General features: G+C 46.3%; 3 protein-coding genes across 6 annotated transcripts; 2 read left to right on the forward strand and 1 right to left on the reverse strand.

Moving 5' to 3' along the window:
• Positions 1–294: 294 nt before the first annotated feature.
• On the reverse strand, positions 295–2320 carry chmp2a (charged multivesicular body protein 2A). 2 transcript variants are annotated; one of them, XM_080021094.1, is made up of 6 exons: positions 2158–2320; positions 1520–1687; positions 1228–1407; positions 911–1041; positions 696–757; positions 295–456 (listed from the first exon to the last, which is right to left on the reverse strand). In XM_080021094.1, the coding sequence occupies exons 2-6, from the start codon at positions 1685–1687 to the stop codon at positions 335–337; spliced, it is 663 nt and encodes a 220-aa protein (XP_079877220.1). In that variant the 5' UTR covers positions 2158–2320; the 3' UTR covers positions 295–334. The 2 variants fall into 2 exon arrangements, with proteins under 2 accessions (XP_079877220.1, XP_079877219.1); XM_080021093.1 differs by having other exon boundaries at positions 2047–2320.
• A 189-nt stretch (positions 2321–2509) lies between these two features.
• Positions 2510–4444, forward strand: mrm1 (mitochondrial rRNA methyltransferase 1 homolog). Its single transcript, XM_080021087.1, has one exon. It carries the CDS (start codon positions 3043–3045, stop codon positions 4246–4248), a length of 1206 nt encoding a protein of 401 aa, XP_079877213.1. The 5' UTR covers positions 2510–3042; the 3' UTR covers positions 4249–4444.
• Positions 4445–5459: 1015 nt separating this feature from the next.
• On the forward strand, positions 5460–24763 carry fbrs (fibrosin). 3 transcript variants are annotated; one of them, XM_080021077.1, is made up of 18 exons: positions 5460–6956; positions 12391–12579; positions 13718–13753; positions 13917–13946; positions 14117–14165; positions 14437–14776; positions 15165–15400; positions 16507–16802; positions 16921–16965; positions 18799–18897; positions 19123–19206; positions 19421–19459; positions 19868–19939; positions 20539–20692; positions 21015–21095; positions 21480–21563; positions 21728–21944; positions 22099–24763. In XM_080021077.1, the coding sequence occupies exons 1-18, from the start codon at positions 6672–6674 to the stop codon at positions 23819–23821; spliced, it is 4059 nt and encodes a 1352-aa protein (XP_079877203.1). In that variant the 5' UTR covers positions 5460–6671; the 3' UTR covers positions 23822–24763. The 3 variants fall into 3 exon arrangements, with proteins under 3 accessions (XP_079877203.1, XP_079877204.1, XP_079877205.1); XM_080021078.1 differs by having other exon boundaries at positions 19138–19206; XM_080021079.1 differs by lacking the exon at positions 21480–21563.
• The last annotated feature ends 376 nt before the right edge of the window (positions 24764–25139 follow it).

The following is a 25139-nucleotide window of genomic DNA, read 5'->3' on the forward strand; positions in this document are numbered from 1 at the left end:
CATGCGATCGAAAGCTAGAATTTACACACACCTGTCATGAGTTCTCTCTTTCTGATTAAGATGTTTGATTTGGCAATATCTTATGAGACAAGGATTCTCTCCCTCTATACCGCTGAAAGACATCAACTCTTGTGGGGCTGTTGATAAAATATATAATGCACATATAGAGCAAATATACTGTAAACAAAAAGCCATATATCGCTATAACAGACCATTTACTAAACCCATCATACTTTCACCACATATTCTTTCAAGAAGGCGGAAACAGCAAATCTGAGTATACATGAAGGGTAATGTCACCCAAACCAAAGTGCCTTTGCCGGTGATTACATTTTTAATCTCTCCGGAGATTGTTGAGTCTTTCCTCTAGATCAGCATCTGCGTCTGCAAGGGTAGGTTGGGGCTCTGCTTTCTTCCCAGCTGCCACGGAAAGGCTTCCTCCAGTGGATGGCAAGTCTAAATAAAGACAATTCAATTGGTATTATACCAATATGTCATACCACATACATACAAATATATATTGACTATGTACATGACGGACACACATACTGTATATACAGTGCGTACACTGTATAGTCTACACATACTACATGACACCAGCAGTGTGTTTTCCTGGTCCCTGTTCAACATTATGAACATATTAAAAGAAAGATCCGGCATAAATCCTTTCAAAAACACAAGCACATTTTCCTTACTTGAGAGTTCATCGGACAGGTTGAGACCCAACTCATCCAAAACCTGAGACACGATGGCGTCGCTAGACATGGGAAAGAGAAACAGTATTACTGAATAATTAGAAAGACAAAAAAAAATAAAAAATAAACATTTTCCACACAATCATGGCGTAGCACACAGGGGGGGAGAGAGAGAGAGAAAAAAAAAAAAGGCGGGGATTCGCTCGGCCTCCCACCTCTCATCTTCATCATCCTCATCACCCATGGCATCGTCTATTGCGTCGTTCATCATCTCCTCCTTCATTTCCATGATTTCACTCTGTCTCTCAAATTCCATCATAATCTTTTGAATCTGAGGCAGTTTTAGCTGCAACGGGGAAAAAAAACAAAACAAAAAAATAAATTAAAAAAAACAAACCCCACCAGGAGTCCATCAACACCAATACGAGAAGCGACATTCGACAAAGGCGACGCCTCGCGAGCGCAGTTCCCCCCGAAACGCAATTCACCTCGAAAGTCAGACCCGGGGTGTCTGCGTCTATTAGGAACCAACCTGTCTGTTCATCGTGGCCATAGCTTTTGTGACACCTTTCATCGCCTGTGCCATGCTGTTATTAGACTTGAGCGTCTGGATCTTGAGGCTGACGGCCTGGATGTTCGCTCGCATCATAATGAACTTCTTGACGTAGCGCCTCGTGCGGACCAAGTCCTTGGCCATTATTTTCACGGCATCCTGCAATGATAAGAATACACACGTGCGCGCTCAAGAGCCGTCTTAACTGCGACGTATCAAACCTGCGACTCGTCGTCCGTCGCCACGGGTCCCCGACCTCGGCTCCCCTCACCATCTGTCCCTGCTTGGCCATTTTTTTAATGTCGGCGATGATTTTCTTCTCCTGCTGCTCCAGCTTTTGCCGCTCTCTGTCGAGCTCCCTCATGGCCTTGTTCAGGGCCCTCTGGTTTTGCCTCAGCATCTCCTCCGGGGTCTTCTTCTTCCCAAAAAGGAACTCCATCTTCAAGAGAGTGAGCAGAGAAGGGACTGAATACGTCTGGATGGCGTGCTCCCGGTCAAAACCCCCCAAAAAACATCAAGGCACATTCCCTGTTTGTTCTACAGTCGTTAGACACGCAGGGACAGGGGTGAAATGGTGGGAACAGTTAAGTGTTTTCAACGTGTACTTCCCTTCGACTGTGGTATCTACTACACCACAGCACCTTTTTTTTTTTTCCATCTCCTCTTTCACCTCCATCACTCACAAAATTCATCTCGCCAGTAAAAATGTCTCTAGCAAGGTTTAAAAGAAACGGCAGTTAGTAGAGTTAAAAACACAAGTCATTCACTTCCGTATGCTCTCGGAGCATTCAGGTCTACCTTTCGGTTTTTTGTTTTTTCCAGCCCCAAACACCTAGGTTCGGTCAAGCTAGCGAGCCGGAGAAACGTCCTAAACTTCGTCCCGAACGTCAATTATTCGACGGCTCCCACCTTGAAAGAAGCGTGTCGGGGAACAACGGGGACCCAGAGAGGAGCGAGTCTTCACGACGCCTTCGCCGAACAAACGTAATGGTTGTTGTGTTGTTAGTTGTTTTTGTTTTTCCCCTCTGTCCCGCTCCCTGTCCCTCTCTCCCTCCCTCTCTCTCGCTCTCTCTCCTCTCCCGTCGAGCACTTCCGCATTGAGGGGAATCTTCACTTCCGGGATGTGGCGTGTCCGTGCGTCACAAGGCGCGTCGCGGCTTCCGTTGAAACTCGGAAACAACCAGCGACCCCCCCCCCGGGCCCCGCCCCCCGCCCTCTCCTCAACCGCTCCGTCGCTCCTGACAAACGTCGACACCTGCGACGAACGCGCGTTCGTTTTTCCGTGAGCCCGTGAGCCCGGGAGCCCTGCAAGGCGACGCAACGACGAGCCCGGCGTCAGTTCGACAGCGTCGCTTTAAGATCGAAGTCGGACGTGGTTCCGAGTCGAAACCCGTGGCAGAGGGAGCTCTGGTCGCCGTTAACGGCGGGTGCCGCCGCGTCCGGCGTGTCATCCCGGTAAAACCGGCGATCCGCCTGGAGATTCCGACTTCAATTGGCGTTCCTTTTGCTCGTTACCGAGTAGAGAGTCGGAATTCCCCGACTCCCGACTTCGACAGAATGCAGCGTACGGCACCTGGACGGTCGGGCTCCACTTGGCGGCATGGAGCTGAGCGACGTCGACACCCTGGTCCCGGACGCTCCTGGGTTTATTGAGCTGGTTCCGCCCTGAATTCGTCATTTAGACTCGGTAACGTTTTACGGCTGTTGTGCCCCCACGAAACACGCCGGCTTCGCCCCGTGGGTCCACCGGGAGACCTGTGTCCGGTGGGTAGTCTTTTTTTCTGTCCCGCCGCCATGGGGGTTTGGAGTTTTGGTCGTCAGCGAAGGTCGCTATCGGTGTTCTGCCGCGGCGTGCTCGGTTACGCGGCAAGCAAGGGTGCCGGGTCTCGGTTTGCGCTTTACCACGGATCAAGCCCTCTTCTCTGCCCCGAGGACGGCGGGCCCGGGGCGGCGGGTCGCGGTGTCTGGTCCCACGGGCGCCGTGCGTCCGACGGCTCGGAACACAGACCGTCCAAAAGGGGCTCCGCACCGCACCCCGAGCGCCCTGCGCCGAACCGAGCCCGGTGGACGAACTCCCCGGCGGGGCGGATTCCACCGAAGGGCCGCGGGGTGTCACCCGAGCTCCAGAAGCTCGGCTGGGAGGACTTCGCCGCGGAGTGGGAAAAACCGGCCAGGAGAAACGTGGCAAAAGAGGCTAAAGGTGACACCGACTGGGAGGTTGTTTATGGCGTCTCCCCCTGTCTGTTGGCCCTCAGACAAGGGAGGAGGAGGGCGGTTAGGCTTCTTGTGAAGGAGGGCGGGGTGTCCCACAGGGCCTCTCTTTTGCAGGTTTGTGAGGAGGCCCGCAGGCATGGGGTGCAGGTGGACCGTGTGAGCAAGAAGCACCTGGACGGCATCGCTCCCGGACGTGTTCACCAAGGGGTCTGTCTCCTGGCCAGCCCGCTGGGTTACCTTCCTGGGGCGGAGGCCTGCAGGCCCTCCGGGAGGGGTGGGCCGGCACCCCTCTGGCTTGTGCTCGATGGCATCCAAGACCCAATGAACCTGGGCTCCATTCTGCGAACGTCCTATTTCCTCGGCGTTGACAGAGTGGCAAGCAGCATTCGCAATAGCTGCCCATTGACCCCAGCGGTGAGCAAGGCCAGCTCGGGCACCATGGAGATCGTCAAAGTATACGGATATGAAAGCCTGGAGGATCTGGTGGGGCTGAAGGCGGCCCAGGGCTGGCAGGTGGTCGGCACGGTAGCGGCCGAAGCGGAGGGGGGGCAGCGCCCGGTTCCCGTGACCCTCTGTTCGGATTTTCAGGTCACCGGGCCCACCCTGTTGCTGTTGGGCGGTGAAGGGGAGGGATTGTCTCAAACGTTGCTTTCTCGCTGTCAAACCCTTCTCACCATCCCACCAGGCCGAGACCTGCTCCCCGGTGTGGAGTCCCTGAACGTGTCCGTGGCCACGGGCATCCTGCTGCACTCTCTGCTGTCGTCCAGGGGAGCTGGTCACCGCTAAACATCAGCAGTTGACCGCCATGGAAGGTTTGAATGGGCGCGTGCATGTGTGAGACGATGTGCCACACATGCATTGAAAAGATTGTGAAAATCGTTTGAATTTGTTGAATTTTTCATATCATACTCAAAATGTTTCCTCTTTCTTTGTATATATCAAAATGTGATTGTCAAAATAAACTGTTCAAAATTTCAAGATTCAGACTTTATTTGTCAGATGCTTCACACAAGTATCGTGCAGTGAAATGGTTGAATGGGAAACTCCAAAGGCTGTCCGAAACAAAGTAGTAGAGTATAAAGAGAACCTAAAAATCCTTGATTATGAGGGGGGGGAAATAAATAAAAAAAAATAATAATAATAAAAAAAAATATATATATATATATATATATATATATATATATATAAATATAAAAAAAATCTGATCAACTGCAAGATGGTGCAATTAAATGGTTAAATTGGAAACTCCAAAGGCTGTCCAAAACAAAGCACTAGAGTAATAAAAGATAACCAGAAATCTTGATTATGAATCCAAAAAAAATAATTCTTAAGAACCCGATTATATTTCTGCTTGGCATGTTTAAGTTCAACTGCAAGTGTTCTTCTTTCCCCCCTGATTTAAAAAAAATAATAATAATAAAAAAAAAATTTCCATTACCGCTGGGGAAGTAATGGAATAATCTTTCCCCCAACTAATCTGACACATCTGTCACAAATTTGGTTTATAATGGGGGGAAAAGGGAAAGAAAGAAAAAAAAAATACATATAATAATAACCAGTGAAGAATGATTTAAATTACACACAAAAAAAAACCCCAACTCATAACCTTGGGGGTAATTGTCCGCCATGGCCTGAATCACATTATCCCGGGACATAAGGCGTCGCTGGCGGCCGCTGGGGGGCAGTACGCGCCGCCCGCGCCTCCGCGCACCACCCCGACGCGAGTCGGGAAGAAGAGTCCCGCACACAATGCGCTGCACGGCTGACACGGGCTGTGTCCGCTGAAACGCTCCGCCGTCGCTCCTTTTTTCCTCCGTCAATTTATCGCCGACTCTCCGAAGGGACGCGGCGCCGAAACCGCACGGCTTTCTCCCGCGTGGCGTCGCGGAGCGGATCCGGGGGGGACATCTCGTCGGGGGCCCGCGGAGAGACGTCGGCGAGCGCTCCGCTCTCCTCCCTAAACAGTTGGATTACCCCCCCCCCCCCCCACCACCACCACCACCACCACCACCCCCTCCGCAGCCGGGCCGCATGCGGGAGCTGCCCTGCCTGGCCGGGGCGCGCCCGACTCGGCGCCGTGCGGAAATCCAGAGCGAGGCTTTGACATGCGGGCCTCGCGTATCGTCTTTATAATGGAGGTGGAAGTCGGTGTTTATTTCACGCCGCAGAGCGACGCGTCGGTGCTCAACGGATAAACTGTTAGAAAATACGTTCCCGTGTTGTCTTACTTCCTGTTAAAAAAAAAATAATAATAAAATCCCAGTTTGTTGTTTTGTGGATTAGCCCTGCTAAACTAGCTAGCCAACAGGCTGCTAACATGGACGTTACGTCTTTCTTTTGATTCGCGTTCGGCCCGTCACCGAAAAATGTTCCCCACTCAACCCGCGGAGCGTCACCTGGGACGATCGCTCTCCGACCGGAGATAAAATTTCGCAGCAATTCTAAGAATATATTTTATTCTTGTCGCGTTGCTGATTATTTGGTGATATATGTCGTCAGGCCATAGACATGCTAATCAGCTACCCGAGCGAGCTAAGGCTAATTGGCTAACACTGGCAGGACGCGAAGGGAACGACACAACGCACGTTTTCCAGATTAATTTCAACCTAATAACGATGTCATAATTAAACCCCCGATTCAGATATTAGTAGGGGGGGCGGGGGGCAACCGCCCCATTGTTGTGTAACGCGTTAACTTAATTGTAAATTTAGGTGATTGGCCTCGTTCTCGGCTAACGTTATTTTGCTAACACCTAAAATTAAAAATCGCAGAAATTACACAAACACGACTGACACTTGGCGACCCAGAATCGGACGCGATTTTTTCGTCTCGGGAGTGCGTGGACTGATAATCGGGCCCGATTCGTCGGCGGATCGGCCTCGTCTTTTTGTTTACATACGTACATTCTGTTGTGGGAGACACGGTCAGCCATGTCCTGACACCCGGACACGTTTCGGATCATTCTTTCGGGCCACACTGAGATGAGTCTCGGAGTCCGGCGTAAGAAAGGCACCGACGCCGAAACAGTGTTTCCACGGGACCCCAAATAATAAGACACTCGGCGCCGGTCGACGCCGTTCCGGACCGAGGCTCCCCCACCGGGCCCCGTGTGGCGGTGTGGTTCGATCCCGGGTTTCGCTGCCTTTGACCGGTCCCGGACCGGGACCCGAAGCGCCGGTCTTGGCCGCGGTCTGGACTGGAGACTCGCCATGGAGGGTCCGAGCCGGAGCTCCGGCGGGTTCAGGCAGAGCCGCCGGTCCCGGTCGCAGCGCGACAGGGAGCGGCAGCGGCGGAGGGTGGACCTGGCCGAGCCGCGGGCCACGTCCCTGTCCTCGGGCTCCGAGCGGGAGGCGTGCGGGACAGACTCTGCCCCCGGACCCGGGTTCGGGCGACACCGACCCCCCCGGCGGAGGAAGAGGGAGTCGGTGTCGTGTGAGGAGGACATCATCGACGGCTTCGCCATTGCGAGCTTCATCAGCCTGGAGGCCCTGGAGGTAAAACGGGGCTCGAACCGGTTCGGATTACACGTAGAATGCAATGCAGAACTTGTGCTTAAAAGATCCACCGACTGCCTCAGAACACACTCCCTGCTGCGGTGCTTTTCCACAACAATGGAAACACTATGTTGGGGCTTTAACAGTGTGGCCGCTTGTCCCCGAAAAATATCTTCCATTAAATTTGACAAATATCAGGCTTTAACAGTCATTAAATATATATTTAGTCTTGCATTCAGATGTAAGAGGTTGTAATCACAATAAGTTTCCATTTTCATATACAATGAATTTGTCTTGTAAGGGGTTGTTATGTAATTACCATTAAAAAAAAACAAAAAAAAAAAAACACACTATATATATATATATATATATATATATATATATATACACACACACACACACACACACACACAGCTATTATAAGGGTTAAGAGTCAGTGTGGTTGCTAGTATTTGCTGTGAGCATAAATAATTGGGATTTTAGTCTGTGCATGGTGATCACTGGGTAGGTAAAAATTACCACTTTATTTTAATAATAATGCTAATTTCACATGTTAATGTGAAATTAGTATTATTGTTTATTTCAGCAACCTATCCATATTGCCAATTTATTTTTCTTCCTGCCTATTTATTCAACTTCCTGTTTGGGAAAATGCCTCAGTTCAAAATGCCTATTCTAGATGAACACAACGTTATACTTACCTGTTATACTTACCTGTTGAGAGAAATCCAAGACCTGTGGGGTGGTGGTGTCGATTTATTCCAGTTCCTCATTGCATACCTTGCTATCTGACATCACTTGTCAGTCACACAGTCAACAATTACTAGTTCACAACCTGCCCTATTTATAACAATACTTACCTCTGCATTGTACCAAACATATAGTACTTATCTGCAGTACTTAATTGAATAAGAGAGGATTTTTCCAAAAATCTGGCTTGGATTTAATTGTATATGTCTTGAAAGATCTATCTATCTATCTATCTATCTATCTATGAAAGGGTCAAAGTGTATTGAGTTTAACTCCTGCAGACACCTTGTTCAATCTAGTTCTACACAATCATAGTTCCTGCTTTTATTTGGGTTTGCCAAGAATTATTTAACATCTCACTTTTGAAAAGCCTTTTATTGTAGTATATCGAATGATCCTGTTTTTACTCACACTAATGGTGTCACTGAGCTTTTGATTCAGTTTTTAGTACCATTTAGTTTTGATCTGACAACATATTGTACTCAACCCCGACACATCCCTAATGATGCTCATTTGGGATACCCAAGGACCTAAGACCCAAGGAAAACAAATGCATTTATCTGTTGATAGTAGATCGAGGTGAAACGAACTGACAATGATTTTGTTATAACATTAATCCAATATGCAAATGGCTCATTGGTCCTCAAAGGGCTCTCTTTCACTGATCAGAATGTGATGGCAGGTCGAATAGCTTCAAGAAAGGCTAACTAATATCAGAGGCTAATTTACTTTAAAAACGAGAAGTAAGTACATCTGTGCTTAATGTGTAGGTCTACATACTGTACATATTACAAAGCCATATCACAATTGTATCATTATTAAAATCCCATGCACTTCAGCATATACCATACCCCTTTCTCGAAAAATACACTTTACCGATGGTAAACTAATACAGACAAATTAAAATTATTCTTCAATAAATTTGCATCGACTTGATACTCAAAGTATCTGTTCTTGTGGCATTTCTATACCTCCATTAATTTGGCTTTTCTGATCCTAGTAGTTCTCGTTTCACAATTTCTTTGGTCAGCCACATGCCTCAATCTGTTGCATTAGCTTGTTTTCAGGGAAATTTGCCTTCGAGCAAATAGAATTAAGGCCACAAAACCATATTGGTTGTCTACAGGCTCCACTCTCTGATAAGACAGACAAATATCTAAAGTATAGATCAAAATACCCCAAAAAAGAAGAGCAAATCACGTTTAACTTCGATCAGCTTCAAAGGAAGATTGCCAAGTTAGTAAAAGCTTTTTGGTTATCATTAAGTGATAAACAATAATGATTAATGTGTGCCTCTACAGCATGTTTCTGGAGTAAAGCATGAAGTCTACATTGGGATTATCTGGGTTTTTACCATTATACATACCATCATTCTGAAATGCATAAGAAACGGAGGCTACGATTTGTAGAGCACTAAACCTGTCCCTTGAATCGTTGATGGAAATTCAGTGACAAATTATAATGAATTAATTTAAATGGAATAAGAAAAAAAATGAATGGACTTTTATATTGGCTCTTAAATAAAACAGTTGAAATGTTTCAGCAGGTGAATGCATTGGTGAATTTGTGGAGTTGGATTCTAACTAGGAACACGCTTTAAATAATGTATTTTTGACATCCAGTTACCTACTTTTCCGCAACTCTTACGCAATTCAATTCACAAGACCCTTTTCCATGACACAACTGGTTTATTCAATAAATACCAGCTGAAGCTAAGGCTGAGGAACTCATTGGCTCGCTGCCATTCAGTCAGCAACCTGCTGTGTGCATGTTGTGCATGGATACGTTTGATCCGTCGTCTTTGTAAGGCGTCACCACCTTCATCTGAATCCCGTCATAACTCAATTGGAAAACTCCCGAGTCAACTTGGTCAGTTGATCGTCACCGTTGTATTCCAGGATGTACTCGATCACAAGTCAGATTACTGAGAAAAAAAAACCCCCAGTGACAGCCTTCCTCATAGTACGCAGTGACACGGCTTATCTTCTAGAAATCGCGACTGTAAAGCGTTCAACAAGAAAGCGTAAATACCCTAAACCGCTTTATAACCTTGAAGCGAAGAAATCTAACCAGACCTGCCTAGAAATCGACCAGGGCGAAGGAAAAACATCTGAAAAGGTTGTCAGGAAGACATGCACAGTCTGAAAGTCTTAAAAAAAAGAAAAAAACCCTGTGTAGTCTCTGTCGCTTTGAAACTCATAACTGTGGAACACTTTGTTTTGGTTCCAGGTAGTGATGTCACTATAAGAGATTTCTCACCATTTAATGGTTTTTGGGTTATAATCGGGTCATTTATAATTCATTACCATGGAAGAGGTAGACAAACATTGTATAATTGAAAATTTGATTTGATTTTTCACTGCATTCCTCTGGTATTACAGATCAAACCACGTAAGCCTACTTCACGGTCAAAAGTTAAATAAGATGGTGGAAAGCTGGTGCTTTTTTCACAATTCCCTGCGACTGCCTTTCGAAAACCAAAATACTAAAAACTAATCTGACTTGGAAGAGTGGCCATGCGTAATCAATGAAACATGGATTCCCTTTGCCATTGTGGTGATTGGTAGTGTGCACCAAATAGAGGAGGGATGTGTATTTCTCAAAGCGGTTCCTTATATCTGCAAAACCAGCTCTAATGGAAATGAAACTTGCTGCTCTGTGGTGTAGTGCTCTAGGGAAGTTTTGGGCTTCCCCTAAATAATGGTTGGTTTTGTTTTTTTTTGTTTTTTTTGTTGTTTTTTTTTTTAACCTTGCCTGGGGCGTGTGAGGATGGATGGTGATCTTGAAGATGCTGAAGCCTGTTAGATGTGTCGGACTTCCTCCGTTTGCGTGAAGCCACGCGGACGAGCCGTTAGCCACGCGCCAATCCGAGGTGCTGCGAGAGGAGTTCTCACAATGTGGAGCGCACAGCCCAATACTGCGGCAGTAAAGATTTGTGTGGTTTGGAAACTTAACATTTTGAGGCTGAGTAAACAGAGAAACCTGTTAATCCCAACGCTCCAGGATCCCAGTCGTTTTTAGTAGAATTACAAGCAAGGGTAATACAAACGTGTCTTTAAAAAAAAAAAAAGGGGTTAATAAAATTAAATACTGAAACCTTGTCATTTTAAAACCTTTTTAATAATAGTATTTCTATTGCATATTTTCCATGGTTGTGGTGCTGGCACCAAGGCCACATCTATCATTTTTTTTCATAATTATTTAATAATAATTGATTAAGATGATTATTATTATTACAAACTTTTTGATTAAGAGATTCATTTAGATTGTAGAATGACAGGAAAATAAGATACATGATGGTAAAATGTTTGCTGCAAGTTACACCGGCAGGTAACTTGAAATTCCCTAATATTTACACAGCAAGTTCGAATATACCTTTTACATTATCCATCACTTAACTAATCCTTCTTTTGGATACTGTGCATATGACTTTCATGGCGAACTTTGCAGGAACTGGGTTTACTCTTAACCTAAAAATATTTCCCTGCCAGAGGCTGTTGGCCTCTTATTTCAGTGTATCTAATGCAGAGTTACTACGACTACGCCATTCTGGCCTGGTTTTCCACTCGCCGACAGGTTTTTGGAGATTACCGAGAAACTCACGGCGCTCTCCCGTGAGGGAGTGGCGTGTGCCACTTACAGCGCGATCCGACTGCTGGGGCGATATCAAGCAGGTTTAATATCTGGTCGAGTCGGGAGCAATGCAACCAGCTCCAGCTGATGAGAGCAGACACAGGGTGGCGAGAAGGAGAGACGGAAGTGTTTTTTAAAAATATATTTCTTATTTATATTCAGCTTTTTATAGTTTTTTTTTATTTTTAATTAATTTTAATTTTTTTTGTTAATTTTGAAACAGTGATCAAGAATATAATAAATATCCCGCGCATGATATCGGGTCATTTCCGGTGTCAGTTCTCACGTGTGTTTTTGTGACAAAACGTAGTTTGGAGATCCGACAGACTCGTCAGGGATTCCTGTCGGTGAAAGATCTTGTAGCGGGTGACCCCAACCCCCCCGTCGCCAATCCGCCATGTAGTGTGCAAACCGCAAGACTTCCAGATTCCCAATCACAAGACAGAAAGTTGTGTAGTGTGGCATAACTATAGCGGAAGGAATCTCTGTTCTGTCCGTCTGATCTCTCTGTCAGTTTTGTCCGTATGTCCTTCGATTATCTTGATAATCGTCCGTCCGATCGACTTCGCACGTAGCTGGGTTTATTGCTGTGGACCCAAGGACACGCAGTGTTGAATTTAGTGGAATTTGGACGGGCGTAGTATTAATAAACTTGGAATAAACAAACAGCGAGCAGCTTGGGGTGGCTTTAGGGCTCTACCGCTCAGCTCTGTGCAGCGGCGGGGCTACAGGCTCGCCACCGAGTCGCTTACGTCCGCAGTGCGGCCCCAATATGTAGTGGGTTTATCCAAAAGTGTGACTTGGGTGTGTTCTTTTTTTATTTTTTTTGCTGTGATGTTTTATTGTATTTCCCTGGTGTATGACTTGAATCGGGTAATAAACTTATTATGCAGTCCTGTGAGAAACTGTTTTTCGCCGCGGGCCTTTCAAGTCAAGAGTTGGAAGTCGTCTGGCTGAGCGAGCAGGCGTGTTTTGAACGGGGCCCTGCACTTGTTTGGATCAAAGGCTCAAGCCACTTTTAACGCAGGCTTCTTTTCTGTTCCCCTCGCAGATGGACTGCTCTCTGAAGCCGAACCAGCGTGCCGCTATGCTGATGGGAAGGGGGAGCAAGAGGAAGAGAGGCCCAGAGGAGAATGGCGGAGGGCCGCTTTCAGAGCCTGAGGAAGGGGCCCCACCCAGCAGCTACTCCCGCAGTTGCTGGAACAGGAATAGAAAGAAGAGGAGAAAGACAGATGTGAAGGTGCCGCAGCGAGATATGGCTAAGAGCGAGGGCAGGCTTTTTTCTCCCTGGGTTTGCCTTCCTTGTCACATGAGATGTCAAGCTTGTTCATGTTCAAACAAGCTTGTGTACAAGGTTGAAGCTACTTATCCGGCATTTTGCCTCTGACCATTAGAATATTATTTGAAAAGGATTTCGTAAGGTTAGTGCACACACACAACAGCCAGCTGGATGTTGGACATGTTATGGGTTTTTCCGTGCTCAAATTTGAATGTTTTTTTTCCCCCCGTCGTTGGTTTTCACAAGCAAACTCATTTCCACATATTAAGGAATTATTGGGAGTGTTGATGCACTCAGTGAAATGGTTATGTTTGGTGTAATCCTGCTACATTACTCAATAATATGACTATAGCGTCATTAGCACCCACATTCATATTAGCCCTCCCCACTTGCTCAGTTCAAGAGCAGCTGAGCGCTGTAATAATCTTGTAGTAGATGTTAGTTTCTTTTAGCAACTAAATAGCAATTTTTTTTCATGGTTCTTTAAACCACAATTGAAATAATTCAACTTTTGATTGTAGAAAAATAAATGTCCGACCTTTTTAGGTTAGAAAATCACCCAACTTCACAGATATGACCCACAGGGGAAAACTCTTAACTGCTCATTTATTTACTTAATGAAAGGAAATGCTTTATCTTGTTAAAATCAGGCAGGAATACTTGGTTTTGATTTCATTGTTCAACTTGCTTAAAGTGGACCTATTATACCCCTTTTACACAAGTGAATTAAGTGTTTGAGTTCCCCAAAACTTAAAAAAAAAATTATTTTTTTTATAAATACCACTCTGTGGTATTATGTGGGTGGAGCTCCTCTCAGATGGAGGGCGGTTCTAATTCTACTGTGGGCCTTGTGACGTATGAAGGGATCCAAATCCGAACGGGGTGTTTTAGGACGTGTTTTCTGAAATAGACGGCTGACAAAATAATTGTCTAATTTCACAGTTTGTGTGTTAGTAGGCCCATCAGAGGCTCGAATGTGTGTGAGTTTTTCATAAAAGGTCCCCTTTAAGGTTTTGCACTACAAATGATTTCATTCTGATGTCTTAATTGAGACCTGATTGTTTTGTTGACCTTATTTTGTGTGGGATCATTTTTCTAGGGTGCATCGGGGCTCCCTTTGGAGACTGGCTACATAGTAAGTTTCATTTTTTTATTTTTATTTTTTTAAATGTTCTTTTGATTTGATAGCATCCTTGCTACCGACCTGCTATAACATGGGAGCAGTGATCCTGCATCAGCGTCTCTACAAGCACTTTGGTTTGCAGTCCTGAGCGGTCTTGTTTTCCTCTCCCTTTTAGTGCGACACTGAGAGCGATTCAGGAGATAAGGTGTGTAATGCTTTGCTTCTTATATTACAACACTGAGGCTTGTAAGACAAACGCACATCACTGGCACAATATAAATAAAATATCACGATCAAGACATTTTGAACAACATTTTAAATGGAAATACACTTTTACTTAACCCATGAATTGATTGTCATCGTTTACCCTTTCAGGCGTCTGACAACGACATGGATCCAGTGTTCACAGTCAGTACCAGGAAAGGTATGACAAATTAAATGCGTATCATTAAACCTTCCTCAGACTATATTTAGATAATTTTGTTGAGACCTGGGATTCTGGCCAGTATGTGCTGTTAATTACAGTTTAATTCCAAGAGTCACTTTGGCGGTATATTTAGTCCCCTCTCTGGTGTAACGACGCCAATTGAGATTATATTTGAGCTGCCGTTGTTGTCTCTGAATGTTTGGAATGGGAGAAAGGTAATCGTCTTGTGTTGTTCTAAGTTGAGTTGTCTCCCCGTTCCCCTCGGTAGTGTTGGAGCCGACCACAGTGAGCATGGCCTCCTCCATGGGCAAAAACGGCCCCTCCTTGCCCGCCCGATGCGGCGGCATCTCCCGGCTGATGGTGACCCCGAGGGTGTCCGGGCTGGAGCGCAGTCAGGAGAGGAGCCTGGAGCCGCCTTACCCAGAGCCTGTTTCTTCTTCTACCTCTTCTGCCTCCTATTCCTGCCTTCCATCCCACTCCACAGTCACGGCCACCGCCACGGTCGCCCGGTCGAGGCAACTCGGCGGCGGCCTCCACGGCCGCCACGACCCCAGCCCCCCGCTTTCCAAACACAAACCCTTCCTCGAACGACCTCATTCCATCTACAGGTAGGGCTGCACACGCAATGAGCGACTCCTGTTGTTTTTCAAATGCATTCCAACTATCAACTCCTCAACCATTAATCCCCAAGAGAAAAAATGTCCGACAAGTCCTTTTTCCCCACGCTATGCAGAAACATGTTATCGTTGACATGGTTTCCTCGATTAGAAAAAGTTAATTGATACCGTTCCTGAACAGATACTTTGATAGCAAAGTCAAGGCATCTGAATCAGTAGCAATATCAAGTTTTGACTTGTATTTACCAGCGTTGTCTTCGTCAACTTGTTTGTGTATTAAATCATGAAGGGGATTTCATATTATTGGGAGCATCATGTTTTACTTAATCAAACACATACATTTGATTTTAATACCCCCCACCCCCCCCCTTCTCTCAAGGAACAATGCTTCGGTCAAAATCCCATCATCTGCGCTTGCTGCCGCCTCTTCGTCAGCCAACATGCGTCCCCCTACTCCCTCCACCAGCATGCCGCTGTCTCTTGTCCGGGGTCCGGGGTCCTCGGGCTCTCTGCGGCCCCCGTCGCGAGCGGGCTCTGGGGCCTTATTCACTTCCCCGCCTGGTCTTCCTCCCCCTCCCCCTCTTCTTCAGGTCTCCAGCCACTCATCAGCTGCAGGTACACTGCAGCTTTTTGCTCTTTGCTTCTACAAGGCAGTGATATAGGATATAATGACAACTTTTACTTGGGCGGTGTTCTTTTGCTTTTACTGATTTTATGCCTTTGCTGTCAAGCAAATAAAGTTTGTTAGCGATCCACAATGGTTTAGGACACGATGATTAACCTGTCAGTATTCACTTATAAGAGCACAGCTTGCAGCAGAATCTACTACTTTTTTTTAACATTCTTAGAATGCATTTTTATATTCCTATTTTCCAGGGTCTCTCCCTGCTGTAGCAAGCTGTCTGGTACTTGCACAGTTGGCTTATAATGTCTTTAAGAATTTAACTTGAGGGGGCTGTAAATTGATGAAGTGCCAAAGCAGCAGGCAGGGTGTGCGTGTGTTTGTTGATGTTTAGATGAAAGTGGATCACATTAATGATGCTCATTTTGGTGAATTAAAAAAAAATGTACTCCTCCAAATCATATTATAGTTTTCTCACAGATGATTAGTGTCAATGCATTTCGACCAAGCAGAGCATTAAGACATTCTTGCAGTTTCGCCTGTGGAATGGTTTTGTTTTGATTTTGTGTGATAAGGGGAGAAGATACTCTCCACCAAACATCCCACTCATGCCTCTCGAATTAGAGAACAAATTTGTTCAGAAATGTTATTGCTTAAACAAGGAGAGGAAAACCACATTGTAATTTTCGATAAGCACTAATGAGGTCTATACACGACTCTGTCAAAGTGCAAAGGAGGGGTTGGGACTGAATAACTTGCTCACACCTGAACCCCACCTGTACAAATTAATAATGTGTTATCTTACCTGATTAAATTGAATATAAAGCAGTCTTCAGTGCTCAATAAGGATATAATTGCACATGAAAACAGGAGCGTGAAAGTCTTAAAAATAAGAAAATAAATAATTGGTCTTAAATACCAATAACCCCATCCAAACATTTATCACAGTCGTGTCCTCGTTTCCTCACCAGGATAAACAAATTCTGGATTTCCCCGAGGGCATCGATAAAGTGTTGTCTCACCTTATCTTTTAATTGGTATTTAATGCCTTAACCTTGAGACGACTCTTAATTCGGCCCGTTTTCCCGCCTCCCCACAGACCAGGAATTTCTGCGTCAAAGCCTAAACTCGCACTTCATGGTCACACAAGAGCGCGAGGGCAGGCGCAGCGTCCCCGTGGCCGAGGGCGGCGCCGGCGGTGCCGGGCGCTCCACTCCGGGCGGGCGGCCGGCGTCGAGCTCCACGCCGGGCTCGTCGGGCAGATCGTCCCAGAACCAGCCCAGCATCCAGCCACTGGCCTTCCAGTTCCATCAGCACAACCACCAGCACCAACACACACACACGCACCAACACTTCACACCCTTCATGCACCCGACCGCAACCGCACCACCTCTGGTAAGACGCTGACGTTCTACTTGTGTACTATTCGGAAATGATGTGCAGCCTATGTGCATGACAGGCCGTTGGTGGGTGATTTGGAATGTTTTAACCCCAACGTTCATTTGTCTTTCAGTTCGATAAATATGCAGGCAAGATGGACGGGCTGTACAGACACCCTGTGAGTACTTTGTCCTTTCTTCATCTGATGATATTGAGATTGCCAGGGAAGAGGATGCAGAGACTGCACATATTCCCATTAATGCCAATATTCTATGCAAATTTTTCAACCTCCATTCGCTGGTAATGTATATAAGTAGTGAAACCATTAGATGTGACCGTACAGGGAAGTAAAGCACCTCAATGAAATTCATTTAAAGTTCAAGACTAATAATTCAATGATTGAAAATAATTTGCTGAGGAATGGTGTGATCCTTCAATGTCTCGATCTAAATTGTTAACCTAAAACTGAAATTGAGGATATGTATTTAATTGTATTCAATGCATTTTGCGTGTTTGCGTTTTTCTTTATCATTAGTACTATTTGTATAATTCCTATTACCTTCTACTAATCTAAAGTACTTTAAGCTGCATGTTGTATATGCTATACAAATATTTAGCTCTTGTTATTGCTGGGATTCTTTATTTTTAATCTCCTTGGTGTTTTTTTGGGCTAAAAGTATTTGGAACAAGACAGCCTCGATACGTACAGACATGGTTGAGGTCCGGATAGAACCGGGACGTGTTGGACGTCGCGTCGTTCGAGTTTGATCGATCTACATTTGGAGCAGAATTTTCTGAAAAACTGATGTAATTTTACCTGAAGTAGAAGAATGTTGATGCGATTTGAATAGTTTCAGGAGCGGCCCGCTCCGTGACATCGTCTGTACACAAAAGTCCAAGCTTCATCTCTCATCCCCATCCAGCCACTTGCGACACGTGGACAGACGACTTGAGCCGATGCTGCGTTTAAAGGAAATTCTAAAAACAAACTCGTGCTGCGATTTACAAAAACCCCAAATCTATAAGCGATCACAGAAGGCGCCTTCGCACCACAGGAGGTTCTTCTTCCCTTTCTTTTTTGTCCTCACTGCATGATCCAAGAAGGATCGGAATGAGGGATGTATCTGTGAAGCGTTTTAAGGTCTACGGCGGTATCAAGCAACCGCAGTTGTGAACCATAAGCCTTTCCCTAAAATACCATGCCGAGGGTATAAATGCATATTGCAAAATTGAAGATGTAAACTTTCATTTCTCACCTTATGTTGCCGCTGCGCGGTAGCAGACGGCCAAATGTTGTTATAATTCATCAAATGACTAATTTCGCCAAGCGCCAGGTTCCTCCTGAACTGCTTACGCCAATATTTTAAGACACAGTGCTTTACGGTACTTGCGCGCGCATGGGAGCTAGTGTAAACAACGATGGCGGAACGTGGTGCTTGGCAAAATTAATTATTGGAGGTATCATTACTAAATGTGGCCGTTTGCTCCCATGCAGCGGTAAAATAAGGTGAGGTGGATTTAAGTTTACACTACACAAGGTGAAGATGCCTGTTCGTCATTCTCGACGTTCATATTCGGGCCCGACACTGGCAAATTCGTCAGCGACGACAAAATCGGGCTGAATTTGTGTCGTCCGATCCCAGCATTACGAAAACTCTGAAAACTGTAATATGTACCTAACACGACTAAAGTGCAGCGTTTATTGCTGCCTGCAGATGTTTACACATTTTCTTTTCTTTACATTATAAACACTTGACAAAGGTCTAGTCTTTATTTAAGTAGGCCTACAATTATAGGGTGTGGAAGCGCCACAAATGCATTGATAATGACTTGCAGTGGAGCTGTTCATACCAGAAGCAGCTCAGGTAACTGTGTGTGTGTGTGTGTGTGTGTGTGTGTGTGTGTGTGTGTGTGTGTGTGTGTGTGTGTGTGTGTGTGTGTGTGTGTGTGTGTGTGTGTGTGTGTGTGTGTGTGTGTGTGTGTGTGTGTGTGTGTGTGTGTGTGTGTGTAGTTCTTCCCGCAGTACCCTCCTCCCACAGTCCCTGGAATTCAGCCTGTGATTCCTCCCACTGGGCCTTTCAGCTCCCTGCAGGGAGCCTTCCAGCCAAAGGTGAGAAGCTAAACCCTCATGTCTTTGTATCAGTTAAAACTGGTGCTTAATCACGCGACAGGTGCTGGGTCATTGGTGAGAAACAAGTGACCTAAATGTGGTTTTTAGCATTTTAGGTTTAACATTTTCAGAAATACCACTCCAAATCGCATCTCATACAGTTTGTTGAATGCATGTCGACTTTGGCGTTGTGGCTGATGTACTGTACTGTGCTGTGTTTGACAGCCTCTCGTCCCTCAGGGAACAGGTCCTGAAATGACCGCTCGACTTGGGGTTGTGCCTCACCACCTGCAGCCCAAAGACCCCAGGGTGAGGGTGGCACGTTGGCTCCTAAAACAAACATCAGCATTGCAATTCAACATAGTCAATTGTTTAGACGGTGATGTGCTGATGTGGACATGCAGCGTATGAAATGAATGGGCATTGAGACGGGCTTTAGTCGGCACAGTAGAAAATAGAGAAAACATCTTTATCCAGAGTGGAACTTGTTTGAAAGTGGTTTTGCAATTCTGTTCTCTCGTAGCTAACTGATCCATTTGGGACATCGTTGAAAGTCAGTAATGTAAGCAAAACCAGACCCATGGGATCCCATGGCTTCTCAAGTCCTCTTAAGCCAGTGATGCCTTTCTTAACACTTCACTCACTCTTTGCACTAACCTCACTTATCTTGTCTGCTGATAGTCTAATCAATGCCCTTGCACACAAAGTTAGACTTTCTTTTTTAGAACTGCTTTTAATAGAGCTTATTTTTATTTTTTTTCCCCCTCTTATCCCAAACAATTTTTCTCGTATTCCTCCTTGTCATTTTTCTTTGGTCCTTTTCTCCAAATAACATTTCTGACCCTAATCTGTCACCTTTACTCTTTATGGGGAAAACCATACCATGTGCATCGGATTTGTGAAAAGGCTTTAAAAGTCTAAAATTCGACCGTCACAGGAAACCCCAAGTAAGCCCTGTCGTCTTTTTCAGAAACCGGGAAAATGGTGTGCTATGCATGTACATGTGGCCTGGATGATACTAAGCCATCAGAAGAAAGTGAAGGTAAGCTTCGCCGCTCATACCGTCTATACCGTCTATACCGTCTAAGATATAGATTTCAGTAGTCATGTTGGATGACTGCATTTAGAACATCTACACGAGCTGAAAATAAAACGGCCGCCTATCGTTTGAGACTGGAGGAATACATGTTGAACAGGAAATGAGGCTAGCACCACGAGAGAACTTTGAGTGAAGGAGGCGAACGTTAGTGCAGGCTCTGTCAAACAGAAGACCCCGTCACAAAGAGAAGTGGGAACGGTCGTGTTATGAAGGGCTTTGCCTTTGAGGCCGATGATCAAGGGATAATCGCGGGCACTTAAAGAAAGTCTGCAAATGGTGCCTGTGTTTCAAACGAAAGGCAATTAAAATACAAAATAATATGAATAAAAATAATAATAACTACCTTTTATTCAAGTCAGCGACCATCTTTTCTGTTCAGTCAATTGTCTCATCCAAATATGATTTGACCTTTTTTTCTTAAATATTTTTACTCTGGTATTGAAATCGGTATCCCTGATCATGGGATTTCACTGGTATTGAGATCATGAGATCCCTAGTCCCTGCCTGTTTAATGACCTTTCAACATATTTTATTTCTTTCAGCTGATGCAGGCTGATCCACACAAGCTGGACTTCCGTAGTGAGCTGCTAGCCCGTCTTCCTGGAGCCGGGGGCCTGGGCCCGATGGGGCCCCTCGGAGGAGGCCTACCTCCTACACATGACCTGACGAGACCTGCCAGTCTGTTCACCGCAGCAGGTGGATGTTTGAACACATAGTCTTGGTTCTAGAGAAGTCAATTTTTATATTGATTTTAATATGGAAGAGGTCATAAATTGTGGCTTTCAGGAAGAGACTTTTAGTTGTAATTGTGTTTCTTCAGACAATCATTAAACAATACGATTATTTTAAACAATAACCTGCTGTCGTTTTCTCCACTTTAAATGGTCCAGTTCACATCCTTGAGTTTTGATCGATGTTTTGATGGCCATTTCTAGCTAAATTAAAGTAACAGCGTTTAAGCTTTATTTTATGTCATGATGTGTTGTTTTTTTTTTTGTTGTTTTTTTCCTTGCCGCAGGTGGGGTCAATCCGTCCTCAGCTCCTTTCATCCCTCCGTCAACACCCCACTCCTCTTTTCTCACTCCAGCTGCACATTTAGGTATGAGATGACCTCAAAATGGCACTTGTTTACACTGCTTGTACCTCCAATATCTGTCAAAATTAATTTATCCACTCAGGATCTGAACCGGTAATTGCAGAGGGCCGTGTAAAGCCCAAAATGTTTTCCCGGAAGACAGTGACTTCGACAGGAAAATGCTGTATCTTTGTTTTGGGAAGCGCAGGCATCAACAGAGTACTTTAACTCGTAACTTGAACTAGTTTATTGGTGAACTTTCCGTCCATAAAACACATCGGACGCATTACAGGCTTGCAACGGGCCGAGGTCTTTCAGAAACTTGGACAAAGCACCCGGCCTTTGTAAAATGTAATACTTTTAAGAATACAACTTCAAAATGAGTGCCTTACATTGTGTATATTTCAGATCCTTATGGCCGCTCACCACCCTTTACTCCGCTGGGAGCGTTAGGCTCTGGTGCCTTTGGAGGACTTGGTAGCCCAACATTGGGTCAGTCTAACATTACCGTCTTCCTTGATAGCTTTTCTCGAGTCCCCATTGCATTGCAGATTATTTCCTCAAAGCCTCTTTAGAATCTACACTACAAAACAAAAAGGCAATTGATACCTAATCAAACTAACTTTTTTTTATTTTTTATTTTTTTTTCCCTGTAGGTGGCTCTGTGTTTAGCCATAAGGACTCCCCGGCCAGTGTGGTGGGGAGCTTATCCAACCCCAACCATCATGACCCGTGGAACCGCTTGCACGGGGCCCCTCCTGGGTTCCCAGCTGGGCCCAGTTGGGCAAAAGGTGCAGAGAAGAGGGATGAGAGAGATAGGGGGAAGGATTCAGAAAGGAGAGATGTCCCTCACATCAAAGATGAAAAAGACAGGTATCAAAACAGTCTTTGTCCTGAAGAATTATTCAGTGGTTTCACATTGTGTTTACGTTCATGCAATAGTGTACTTTAATGTTTGCTGAATTTTGACTGCAGCAAGTTCTTCTCAACTGGAATATGAATGTAGATATTACCTTTTTTGTTGCAGAGACAATATGCTGTACGGCCGGCAACCTGTGAGAATGTCTCCAGTTGCCCCTGCATTCAAACCCCGCAGTAACACACCGGTGTCTCACCTTAATGGCCACGGTAGCGGCCTGGGGGCGGGCAACGGGCCTATGGAGGACCTGGCACGCAGCTTGAACAGAGACCGCGACAGAGACAGAGACGGAGACAAGAGGCCACTGCCGACTATGTCTTCGAGGGGGCTTCCTCACAGTTCTTCATCTTTAGTAACAGACAGAGACAGGCCACGGTCTTCCTCATCTTCAGTGCTCACCACTCCCCCACCTTCAAACCCCTCTGCCCCCTCTCCGTTGGACCTGTATCCCCGTCAGCAACCCCCTCCTGCACACGGCCTCCATGGTGAATCCTCCCACACCACCTCCCAAAGAGACGGCCTCCCGTCGTCCTCCTCCTCCTCCGCTTCTGCCACGGTCACCTCTCTGTCCCTGTCCCACGGTAAGAAGCCGGACAGGACCACGACCCCACTTTCCAAGCCCCCTATGATTCTTCCTCCCGTTAAAGTCAAAGAGGAGAGGAAGGAGGAGCCAGAGCACATACCCATCACCCTGCAGCCTCCGCCGACCTCCAGCCACAGCTTCGAGCGACCAAACAGCCGTCCCCACCACCCCAACTCCGGCACTCCTTCTTCGTCTTCTCTGTCGCTGACTCCCACCCCTGGTATTTCCATCCCCCCGCCCACCCCTCACCCTCCCCCCCACCATCCGCTGTCCTTGCTGGAGCGTTCCAGGGCCATCGAGGCCTACCTCGGGACCACGGCGGGAGCGGGGGGACTGATGGTTGGTCCGGGAGGGGAACGGTTCTCGCATGGTCCGCACCAGGGTCCGTCCCAGGCCCCACACACCTTCACCTGGGACCCCTGGAGGGAGTTGGCTGTCCAGCAGCAGCAACAGCAGCGCAGGGAGGCTATGGCCTTGCGGGCCGATCCTCACCTGACGCTGCGCTCTGACCCCCACCTTGCCCGGCTGCTCCAGCATCAACACGCTCAGCGCTTCCTGGAGGCAGAGAGGGCTGCGGCTGTAGCAGCAGCGGCCCCTCACCACCCTCAGACGTCTACCTCTTCTGCCGCCACCGCTGCTGTCCGCCAAGAGTTTGGCCTCATGGCACATCACTTTGACCGACCGCCACAGCTTGGCCCCCCCGGAGGCGGGCTGATGGACGAGGAGCAGCGTGCCCAGATTCTGAGGGAAGACTTTGAGCGGGCGCGCTATTTTGGCATGCACCCGCACCAACACCAACACCCGCACCAACACCAACACCAACACCCGCACCCGCACCAACACCCACACCCGCACCAACACCCGCACCCGCACCCGCACCAACACCCGCACCAACACCCGCACCTCTCAGCTGGCTCCCACCTGCAAAGTCCTTCTCACGCTGCTGCCGCCGCCCATCTTGAGCAGCTTCACTCCGGCCTTCTCTCTCATGGGCTCCCCCCAGGAGCCGCTGCTGCTTCCCAGCACCACCCGGGCCTTTACTCCCGTCTGGGACCTTTACATCCACACCACATGTCTAACGGCATCCTGACCAAGACCCCCGCCGGCTTGGTCGGAGCGCTGTCGGTCGGAGCGCCACCTCCCCTCATTCCATCTGTGACCAGCCGGTCGTCCACCCCTCCCCGCAGACTCGGAGGGCCAGGCGATCTGGCTCTGTACAGCACCCACAAAGACGGGGAGTCCAGATAGTACAGGGACAACACTGGAGGAGATCAAGGGAAACGCAAGGATCACTGTGCTGCTCTCAACCTGCCCCCCTCTCTTGACAAAAACTGCTTCGCCCAGCCTGCTGGGGCACACAACCAAATGCGGTGCCAGTACCCACGAGGAGGGTGGTCGTGATTGGCTGGGGAATGGAAGTAGGGAGGGAAACATGAGACTCATCAGTGTGACTTGGAATATTATCCCCAATGGTTCTATCAGTGCAATTTAAAGGTACATGTTTTCTGTGCATCCTTGTGTACTTTTTATTTTATATAGGCTGTTATTACAATACACAATTATTCTAGCTGTATGAAGAGGCAGAGGACAGTTCTTTTTTTGTTTGTTTGCTCTTTTGCCAGATGAATCATGATCCATGGTTTTAAGCAAGCCTTTTCCTGTTGGATTAAAAAAAGACTTCCAGAGGGATGTGCACTTTCAAAACACATTAAGGGTTATATTTTACTTGTTTAAACTCATGGGATATTATTCAGCCCTCCTAAGCATAAATCAAACTTGATTCTGTATTGTGGATGAGGGGTTACAAAATAATACAGTGGGAAAGGGTTTTTTCTGTTTCTGTGTCTTTTGTCATTGTGAAAAGACAGATTGCTGATGAAATGTATGAACTAACAAAGTTCAGTGTGCATCTGTACCCCAGTTCTCTGCTTCACCCAAAACACCCAAACCCTGATCTCCACCACTTCTGTGATGAGATTGTCCACCTATTTTAATTAAAAAGGAATGAATATGAACTGTGCTACATTGTGTGGGTGGACACAATATTTTAGACTTCCTGTAACTATTTCCCATTCTCCTCTGACTTGGTATATGAGCAGGACCAGATTATAGTAGTATAGTGAAATTGCCTTTGTAATTATTATTCTTAACATTAATTATCTTCTATAATAATAAATATATTCACTGTTATGTTATGTCATTGTTTCAGGTATCAATCAGTACTCTCTCTCCCAAGTTAGTAATAAGTTGTTAAATTGTGCAAAGGCTTGCTTCACAGAAAACTTTAAAAACGCTTGTGAACATAAAAGCCACAACCATTGCAACCTCTGGCCTCTTCAAGGATCTATGACTTTATTAATATGTGGAGGGAGGTTTGCGTGTGTGTCGTTGGTTGTGCGTTACATCACATTTGGGACTATGGGAAGCTTGTATGTGAATTGCAGAGATGTTTCATCAACAAAGATAAGTTATATACATTGGAAAAGTGGGGCACCTGCTATAGGACTGAAAAATGAAAAGGTCCTTGTCAAAAGACAACTGGACGGTGGGTATGTTGAGAGGAGGA

The sequence above is a fragment of the Zeus faber genome, assembly GCF_960531495.2.
Source record: "Zeus faber genome assembly, chromosome: 20".
In the NCBI taxonomy this organism is placed as follows: Eukaryota; Metazoa; Chordata; class Actinopteri; order Zeiformes; family Zeidae; genus Zeus; species Zeus faber.

Coding starts and splice junctions, on each gene's coding strand:
- chmp2a (XM_080021094.1), bottom strand. CDS start 1,687: ATGGAGTTCCTTTTTGGGAAGAAGAAGACCCCGGAGGAGATGCTGAGG. Junction 1,042..1,227: donor TGGCCACGATGAACAGACAG/GTTGGTTCCTAA, acceptor TCCCCGTTGCAG/CTAAAACTGCCTCAGATTCA. Junction 758..910: donor GAGGATGATGAAGATGAGAG/GTGGGAGGCCGA, acceptor TCCCATGTCTAG/CGACGCCATCGTGTCTCAGG.
- mrm1 (XM_080021087.1), top strand. CDS start 3,043: ATGGGGGTTTGGAGTTTTGGTCGTCAGCGAAGGTCGCTATCGGTGTTC.
- fbrs (XM_080021077.1), top strand. CDS start 6,672: ATGGAGGGTCCGAGCCGGAGCTCCGGCGGGTTCAGGCAGAGCCGCCGG. Junction 20,693..21,014: donor CAGTCTGTTCACCGCAGCAG/GTGGATGTTTGA, acceptor TCCTTGCCGCAG/GTGGGGTCAATCCGTCCTCA. Junction 21,096..21,479: donor CACTCCAGCTGCACATTTAG/GTATGAGATGAC, acceptor TGTATATTTCAG/ATCCTTATGGCCGCTCACCA.